At 35.4% G+C, this 10,040-nt stretch overlaps 1 protein-coding gene and 1 non-coding gene across 2 annotated transcripts; one reads left to right on the plus strand and one right to left on the minus strand.

Annotated features, from left to right (window-relative positions):
- The first annotated feature begins 1,612 nt into the window (after positions 1-1,612).
- TRNAY-GUA (transfer RNA tyrosine (anticodon GUA)) lies at positions 1,613-1,704 on the plus strand. Its single transcript is given in 2 exon segments — positions 1,613-1,649; positions 1,669-1,704. It is a non-coding gene; the product is annotated as a tRNA-Tyr (tRNA).
- A 2,091-nt stretch (positions 1,705-3,795) lies between these two features.
- LOC124829180 (uncharacterized) lies at positions 3,796-9,251 on the minus strand. The gene is made up of 4 exons (XM_047302646.2): positions 9,042-9,251; positions 7,190-8,847; positions 5,743-6,788; positions 3,796-4,247 (listed from the first exon to the last, which is right to left on the minus strand). The coding sequence occupies exons 2-4, from the start codon at positions 8,678-8,680 to the stop codon at positions 4,130-4,132; spliced, it is 2,655 nt and encodes an 884-aa protein (XP_047158602.1). The 5' UTR covers positions 8,681-8,847; positions 9,042-9,251; the 3' UTR covers positions 3,796-4,129.
- Between the last annotated feature and the right edge of the window lie 789 nt (positions 9,252-10,040).

Consider the following 10,040-nt stretch of genomic DNA (forward strand, 5'->3'; position numbering starts at 1 on the left):
TCGGCCGAGAGGAAAATCCCTCTCATAAGCCAAAAAGCTAAAGATAAAGACCGAGAGGAAAATCCCTCTCGTCAGCCAGAAAGCTGATGACGAAGGCCGAGAGGTAAATCCCTCTCATCAACTAGAAAGCTGATGATAAAGACCGAGAGGTAAATCCCTCTCAGCTGAGAGGTAAATGCCTCTCGTTAGCCAAAAAGCTAGTGACGAAGACCGAGAGGTAAATCGCTCTTGTCAACTAGAAGGCTGAAGATAAAGACCAAGAGGTAAATCCTCTCGTTAGCCAAAAAGCTGATGACAAAGATCAAGAGGTAAATCCCTCTCGGCCGAGAGGTAAATCCCTCTCGACAGCCAGAAAGCTGATGACGAAGGCCGAGAGGTAAATCCCTCTCGGCCGAGAGGTAAATCCCTGTCGGTCGAGAGGTAAATCTCTCTCAGCCGAGAGGTAAATGCCTCTCGTCAGCCAGAAAGCTGACGACGAAGACCGAGAGGTAAATCCCTCTCAGTTGAGAGGTAAATGCCTCTCATCAGCCAAAAAGCTGATGATAAAGACCGAGAGGTAAATCCCTCTCGTCAACAAGGACATTTTGATGGCGAGGAACGAATCACAGGTATTCGGCCTCTCCAATTTTCGGCCAGTCGGCCTCATAGGTGCTCGGTCAGTCGGCCTCCTAGGTATTCGACCATTCGGTCTCAGGTATTTGACCATTCGACCCCTTCTGCTCAGCATTCTACGGCCTCGGTTGAAGAAAATCGTTCGATCATTTATAAGCAACGACTAAAAGCAGCCTCCTTGAAACTCACAAGTCCTATAGTTAATCATGGCTAAAGTCAAACGCTTAACTCAGACTTGGGGGGGCATATGTATTGTACCTAGTAGAGATCGAACGGTCATCCACTCAGCACTGTTCGGTCACCACTATGACCAACCAGGGCAAACACTTATTTTATTATTGGGCCAAAAGTCCAATAGACGGTTAAAATAACCAAATATATATGATTAGAGATATTGATAAAGCCGTTGATGAATAACTAACCGAATCTCCTGGTAAGTTTGTTATTATTTGGTCTATGAAACACTTATAAATACAATGACAGGGTCAAAAGCCAGGTATGTTAAACTAAGACTCCACTACGTTCTACTTACGTCCGATCAAGAATTAAATACTAAATTGTGATAAACAATTCATGAAACCGCTCCTAACTTGAGTGTCGGAATGCCTTTTGCAGGTACTTCCCCCAGTCAAGAGCACAATCGAACGACATCCAGAGTCTAGCGAGCTCTAAGTGGTTAATCCTAATGACCTTATTCCCTAACGTTGAAATTGATAACTAGATTATCATAGTCGTTGATCAAAATATGATTTGGAATTGGAATATGGCTAGCGTATTTTTTGAACTTATCGAACCCTATTTGCAATTGGTTTATATAAACATGGAGCAACATTTTCTCACCAACCAAATTTTAATGCTCTAGCATTCTATCTTTCTAGAGAGTTCAGAACAGTGACGGGGACTTTAAAGTGCTACGATTTAAAAAACAAGGTATATTAAAATTTGAAGACGTTGTGATAAAACAAGTGTAAATTTAAAAAACCAGGGGACATAGTCAAATCCGACCTTAGCTCAGTTGGTAGAGCGGAGGACTGTAGTTGGTAAACCCAAATAGCCATCCTTAGGTCGCTGGTTCGAATCCGGCAGGTCGGAAATCTTTTAATTTTAATTCCATTTTTTAAAATGTTTTTTTTCAGGATTAATGATTCTAATAATCTCTTCTCATTGTTGAAATAATATTTTTTATTTTAAACTTAGTATATTAACATTGTATTTATTAATATATAAAATAAAAGTAAATATCATTTTATATAAGTTGATATTTTTACAACTAATTAATCTTAAATTTCACTTTCTTATTATAATCTTTTAGAATAAATCCTAATAAGTTGTGGTTTCCAATAATATTTTATCATTTGAATTTTCTTCAATATAAGTGCATGAACTAAAATTTACAGATGTTAGTTGCAATTTGTTTCAATTTGGTTCTCTTTGTCATTTAGATGCACATGCCACAAAGGATCAAGTGTATATGTTAACCTTAGTTCTTTTGCCTAATTCTATATGAAAAGCTAAACTCTCTGCAAATGATTCAACCACTTGCATTCCTGAAAAAGTAAATAGTTTTAATTATTTATGTTGCAGCAGCTGCTGTTTGATGCATAAATAACAAGAATCCGGTAGGTCGGACACATGGTCTCTGCCAGCAACATTATTAAGTTCCTGTTCTTTTGAGTGGATTTGAGAGGATGGATTTGAGGGGATTTGAGAGGATTTGAAGATAATTTTTTTTATCGTTTATTTGAGTGAATTTGAAGGTAAATGAGAGTGAATTTGGAAATAATTTTTTTTAATTTGTCATGTCAATACAATTCTATACTAATTCTCACAAAATTTATTTTCAAATTCACTATCATTTACCTCCAAATTAACTCAAATAAACGATAAAAAAAATTATCTTCAAATCCTCTCAAATCCCCTCAAATTCATCCTCTCAAATCCACTCAAAAGAACAGGGCCTAAGTTACATACCATTTCTTACAACTTTCATCAATCACTAATTTATATCTATCAATCTCTATTTATTTTTTTATCTTTATTAAAAAAATTATATTTTTCAATTGAGTCGTTATCATTTAATTTTTTGTTAAATAAATAATATAACTATTATAGTAATATGTTTTCTAGTTGTCATGTTATTTTGTGTGTTAACATTAAAAGGCATAGTTTTAATAATAGGTAATTTTTATTATTGGATAAGAAGAATAAAGAAAAAAAGAAACAAAATGAAAGCATAAATATAAATATGGTATTGAAAGAATATAGAACAAGAATAAAATTGAAAAAGAAATAAAAAGAGAAAGATTGCGGAGAAGGGTAGGGTTAAAGTTGCACGTGAATCAGAATGTTGTGTAGTTCTAATAGTAACGAAGTGAAATATTTGGTTTTTGTCTTTCATGTTATAAGATCACGGGATCCAGTACTACCCTTATCATTAGGTTATCTTCCAATACATAATATTTTATAAATCCAAAGACCGTATTTATGTTTTTATTTCCTTTTTTCTTCACACGTTTTTATTTTCACTTACTTTTCAATCTCACATGCTTATTTAATGCCACAATTTCTCTTTAATATCCCAACATTATATTTATCTTTTCATTTTGTTTTCACCTTCATTTTTCATTATCCCTCATTCAACAATAAGTCACCTATCATGTTTCGTTCAATATTAATACAAAGATATCACTTAAAAATAAAATAAGAGACAGATAATAATCACATTATCCAATTAACAAAAACAAGTAAAATGAAAAATATAAGCCATGAACAAAACAAAAAAATCAATAAAGATTCAATTAAATATATTCAATTTTATCATGAACTTAAAATTTATTAAGTCTAAAATAAATTATATTGATAAAAATATAATTAATAATAAAATGTGTTTCCTAAAAATGGCTCAACATAATAATAAAGAATATCCTAGTTATAGATACAACGGCAGTTCCCCTTTGCATAATATTTCGAATAGGAAAAAAAATAGGTTGGGAAATTTTTATGGGATATGCAGTAAAGTTTTTAACCCCCTTTTTTCAAATAATATTTTTCCATAAATTTTTTAACATATTGATTAAAAGCAAAAGGGGTGTAAAAACATATACCTAGGATGAGTTGGATATAAAACGAGTGAAGTAAAACAACAATCTATCTAAGATGCAGCTGGATTCACAAACACATTGGTAGAGAGTCATGTTAGTATCCGTTCATTTCAATAATATTTGAAGATGATGATGACACAAGTGGGAATGTGAAGAACCATTCTCCAAAGGGCAAAATGGGAGCACCAGAACCTCTTTGTTACTTGCTCAGAATCCATCCAATCCAACATGTATTCCTATTCATACTGCTAATGTTACGTAATAAACATCAATCTTCCTTTAAAAAGAAGAAAGGAAGATACAATGGGTTCAGTATTCTAAACTCTTCCCCGAAAAGAGGCTATTTGCCTCAAGAGAACAGTTGTGTGTTTTTTTATCAACTCCCTCCTCCTTCATAACCTGTCACTATCATCTTTTTAATCAAACGACCAAAACGACTGTACATCTGAGGTTGGCTGTAGACCTCCACTATAAGGCCTTGAAACAGCTGACTTCCCTATGCTTTCCACAGAACCATGTACAGGCCATTCCTTCCTGCAAAGCAAACAAAAACCACAACTGTTAAAATCTACCCTTGAACACCGGGTATTTGATTTACAAGCTTAGAACAAAAAAAAATCACATCATAAGAAAAAGCACAATTCACAATTAAGCAAGTCCACTTTAATTAAATGAAACAGCACAAAAATAGTACATTTGAAGCTAAATACTTTTGATTTGGCTATATAACATGCATCCAAAGAAGTTATACAGCATAGGATTCCGTTTCAATCAAACATTTAAATTACCTTCCATATACATCACCACGTTGTTTATGGACAACAGAAAAGACAAAAATAGGGAAATCTGACAAGCAGTGAGCTATATTCCCACATAGAAGGCTTCCATGTAAATTTATTTTATCGTATTTTCATATTTTATTTATTTTCTATTTCTCATTCTTCCTCAGTGAAACATTGTTCGAAATGACAACACTTTTAAAGCATATGCCTCCAGTCAAATTATTACCAATGAGCATTAAAAGCAATTCACCCTCTTTTGAAACGTGTACCTATTAAGGAAGAATGGTAATTAAATTCAATCAATCTTTCCAAATTTAAAATGTCCAACCAATAAGTACTAATTTGAATTAGTAATAAATATATTTTTATTCAGAAAATCAAAGTATCATCAATAAGCCACCCTAAATTCAAGGAACAGGCCTAAAGAGGAAAATTAAAATAAACCGCACATAAATACTTCGACACATGCCATCGTATTGGAATGTTTTCCTAATTGGCTCATATATAAAGCAAATATCACATGTAGGGTAAAATATTAAATCCATTGTTTGTGGATAGAGACCAAGTGCTCTTGCATAACAGTTACATCAATGGCTATAAGTACATTATATAAATTTTCACCACTGAAATAAAAAATTCCCTGCACAAAGTATCATTATTAATATGACTAAGTCTCTACAAATAGAAAGATGCAAAATATCTATATTCCCACAACAATCACCTTACCGGTTCATGTTTCCCTAAATTAAAAAAAAAATTACTACAGGGGAAAATTAAGATAAACAGCACATAACACTTCGACACATGCCATTGTATCGGAATGCTTTCTTAGTTGGGTCAGACTGAAAACAAATATCACATATAGGGTAAAATATTAAATGCATTGTTTGTGGATGGATAGAGAGACCAAGTGTCCTAGCATAACAGTTACATCACTGGCTATAAGTACATTAAATAAATTTTCACCACTGAAACCAAAGATTTTCCCCACAAAGCATCATTAACATGAACCAAGTCTCTACAAATAGAAAGATGCAAAACATTTAATATTCTTACATCAATCACATTACCGATTGATGTTAATAGATCTACAAATTCATTTCAATATATAAGACGAGTAAATAGTTTCTCATCTTTTTGCCAAACAAGTTTCATCAGATTAAAATGCAGAACAATAAATATGAGACATGAAAAACAGAAATTCCAAAAATTAGCCATCCATTACAAGGCAAACAGTTCACACTTACTTGGACCAACAGTTAGCCGGAGAGCCATCAAGCCCATGGCTACTAACAGATTCGCTTGGGCTACCATATATTATTTCATTTTGAGTGGCTCCCTCCTGAGCTTTATGGCCACCTGACAATGGTGGGAAGAGAGCACTTTGAAACCAAGGATCATAACCAGTTGAACCTGTAACACGGCTGAAGTTCTCACCACTTTGGCCATTAGGAAGAAAAACATTTTGTGGAGAATGGGTACTGGAAATTATGTTATCTTCTTGGTTAAAAAGAGAAGTCATAGTCTTCTGAGATGATGAAAGTATAAAATCATCCTTGTTTGGTAGGTTCCTTTGTGAGGATAACAGCCAGCTTTCTGTCCCTCCAACTAAACCCAAACCTTCTTGAACAAGTGGGGAAGAACTCCACATTTGCCATGTTCCCTTCTCATTTGCAGCTGCATCATCAAGAGGAAAACCATGTCTGTCTTGGTCCTTTGGGGTACTAGGAAACCAATTTGAACTGCAATGTTTTTCTCGGGAAGATGGGGACTCAATTGGAGAAAGCTTATTAACATCAGAACCAGTAGCTACGCTTTGCAAAGTGTGAGATTTTGTTACTTCATTGTCTGTGCCAAAGCCAGTTCCCAAGTCCAACTGAAAATTATCAAGTGACTCAGAAACAGGCCCAAGCAAGGAAATCGGATCTGGAACATAACAGGGGTCTTCAAAAAGCTCTTGCTCATCTTGTCTGAAGTCACGCGATATATTTCCAACTGGAGATAAAAATGGTTCAATAGCAGGAGAAAAACCTAGACTACTACTGGTTAGCACACTTGGATGGGTGGAAATATTAAATGGTGATGGAAGACCAAACTGAATAGGATTAGTGAATGTTTGTGTAACTGGTGACTGGGCAGAGAACTGAGGGCTTTTGGTGTCTGTTTGAACTTTGGAATTCGGTCTGCATATTACATTTGAATTTGAAGATTGAGGAACAGACGATGATCGAGTAAATAATTGCTGCCAAGACTTTTTAGGTGCTGCAGTCCATGGCTGTGGTTCAGGGGGAACCTGCAGGGAACAATTACCATGGTAATACCATTTCATGAGTACATTTCTTTTTCAGTTCACTTAAGATATCATAGAAAGCAATTAATATTAACCAGAGCATCAAAATCATATACAGTTATAGCCCCAATTAATATTAACTAGACTAACACACAGTTACGTTATGTTCAAAAATCTTAAGGACTGAAAGTTTAGAATGTCAAAAAACAAAAGGGAAGTTAGTGACAAGACAGATATTTGAATATAAAACAACAGAAAAAGCCTTGTCCAGACATTTGAAAGTAATATTCATCTGTAAAATCCAACAGGTTCTTTTATATGAAAAATAATAGTAGCTAACATTTCATCACTGATCAACACTCAACATAACCTGATAGAACATTATAGAAAGCAAGACAACTTACAGAGTGAGTGATATTCCTATCATCTCCATTTAAATTGGATCTTCCAGCTGGATGCTCAGGAGGACATATTTCTCTCCTGCTGGGAGCAGTATGAACATGATCTACAGAACTATTAAACTTGTTTTCTTTCACCACATTGCTGGGAACATTATTGCCCCTACTGAAACCAAACGCTTTTGAAGAAGACAAAATAGTGCCTCGCATACGATCAAGATACCTTGCTCCAGTACCTCCTCGGTTATAATTGTTTGCAGGGACATTTTTATTATGTGCATTGTCCGTACTCTGTCCCTTGCCACTCTCTAACCCATATTTCTGTTGCTCTCGGCGATCCATTTCACTCTTTTTGTCAAAGTCCCGCTTCCGCTCACTTTCCTTGCTAGCTCTTCTCTCCAATTCTTCAGCGTCAGAGTTGCTCATACTGGACGCTTTGTCTTTCTCTTTTCTTTTTTCCTGACGCTTCCTTTCAGCTTCCTTCCTGCGCTCTTTCTCCTTACTGGGATTTGATGATCTGCTGTGATCTTTTTCTGCTTCCACTTTCTCATCTCTCAGTTTCCTACGCTCCTCCACTAACCTTGCAACCTCCTCCCTCTGTTTTCTCTCTTCTTCCTCCAAAAGTTCTTTCTCTAGCCTAGCCTGTCTTTTCTCCTCAGCTTTCCTACGTGCTTTTTCCCCTCTACTTTCGCTAAGGCTTCCCCCATTTTCACCCCTCTTTGCCAGGAATGCTCTATGTTCAGCATCGGATGAACATTCTTCACTTGTACTAACTCTAAAAGCCTTCCTCCAGAGCCATCTAATGCTCTTGAAAAACGAAGTCAAAAGCTTGCAAACCAAAAACAAAAGACCACAATATGACCTCTCAGTCGAACAATGCTCCGCTCCTCCAAAAAGACCAGTACTCTCACTCGTTCTCCAGTTGCTAGGATTACCTGGAATAGACCCACCAGCCCAATTGCCGTTCTCCAGCCATTCCTGACTGCACATCCATCCATTTTCAGACCATACCTTGCTATTTAATATCTTGCCACCTTTTCCAACGAAATCCTTAACTATACTGGAATTGGAAATCCCTAACCCCGGAGGTACAGGCAAGTCTAGAACCGGTCTCTTAGAAACATGACCACAGTTAAAACACATAAACCGACCCCCACCAGGGTTCTGGTCCCTATAAGGACTCAAGCAGTTGCGGCACCGCCTAGTAGCTGTCTTCCTCAACTTCTGCATCTCTATGGCCTCAAACCTCTTCCTCTCCCTAATCCGAGCATTCCTCCGCACGCGCCAAGCCGACAACCAAGGCATCAAAATCTCATACCAGAAGAGAGTAACCAACAACACAAAAACACAAGCCAACCGAGGCGAAGTAATCTCGAAGCGAAAAGCAGGCGGCAGAAGCTGAGAAAGTGCCCACAAACCAATTAACGGAATAACCAACCAAGGTAGCATCGTCGCAACCCGGCGAGACCACTTCTGAATCACACACAGTATACACATTATCCTCTAAACCTAACCCTCTTCCTTGTCCCAAATATACCCTCTTTATTTTCGCAACAAAAACAACGCTTCCGAGGAAACCCTAATTCCGGGTTCCTTTCCCCCTCCTCCCAATCAATATCCCCCAGGGTTAGACGCAGAAACTTCAGAACCCTAAAATCTCAACCCTAAAAGGAAAATAGAAAGAATTCAGACTATTTAGAAATTGACATTTAAATTGATATTACCCTATTGAAGCAACAAAGGTAGTTCGAAAATAAAAGCGACGAAAACATGAAAGAGAGAAGAATTGGGAATTTGGTCCAACGCGATTGTGGCATGCATCGAAAGGGAGAGGAGGAAAGGAGAATTTAGGACTCACAGATTCGGCGTCAATGGTGAAAACGAGAAGACTAAAATCGGTGAAAATGGGAGCGAAATGAGATTGGGGCCGTAGCACATGAAAATGTTCGGAGCTGGAGCTGAGTCGTCCGATTCGGGTCGGAGCCTCCGTCGCGGGTTTTTCGGTGTATATTAAGAGAGAGAGAGAGAAACAATGCGAAAAGAAGAAAGAGAAACAAGATAAGAAAAAAGAGAGAGAAGGCACTGAAGAAGGAAATGAAAAACAAAATCGGAACATGCGATGTCACCGAACCGTCGCCATGTGGATAGACTGGACCGGAGTCGGTGAACCGGACCGGCTTTATTATTCTCTTTTCTTATGGGAAGTGATTCTCCCTCCACCTCCACGATTCTGGTGTTGTTGTAAAATGTGGTTCAATATACAAATATAAACAAATTATAAATAAATTAATAAAAAATAAATAAGTCAAAAAATACAATAAATAATTAAATAATTAAATAATAGTTAATATTAAAATAAAAAAGTATATCAATAAATAATTACAGATTAAAATATAAATGAAAATTTAATAAATAATTAAACAATAATTAATATGCAAATAAATATAAATTTTCAGAAAATATTACAAATTATAAATAAATTACAAATCAAATGAAAAGTTAAAATAATAAGATTTATTTCAATGATAACGAATATTTAAATAAATACAAATATAATAAAACCTTACAAATTAAAAATAAATTAACAACAAATGAAAATGTTAAAAATAACGAAAAATAATTACGTCAAGAAATGATGTTTAAATAAATGTAAAATATAAAAAAACAATACCAATTTAAAATAAAATAAAAAATAAATAAATAACATAAAAATAAATATAAAGATAATCGTTGGAATATAACAAAATAAATATTAACTAAAATACAGAGATAAATAACATATTATATGTAACATCCCAAAATATACAATCTAAAACTATATAATAGAATAATCACATTAAATAATATTACAGATCAG

Source organism: Vigna umbellata, chromosome 3 (genome assembly GCF_029865625.1).
Source record: "Vigna umbellata cultivar VRB3 chromosome 3, Vumbellata_1.0, whole genome shotgun sequence".
Classification (NCBI taxonomy): domain Eukaryota; kingdom Viridiplantae; phylum Streptophyta; class Magnoliopsida; order Fabales; family Fabaceae; genus Vigna; species Vigna umbellata.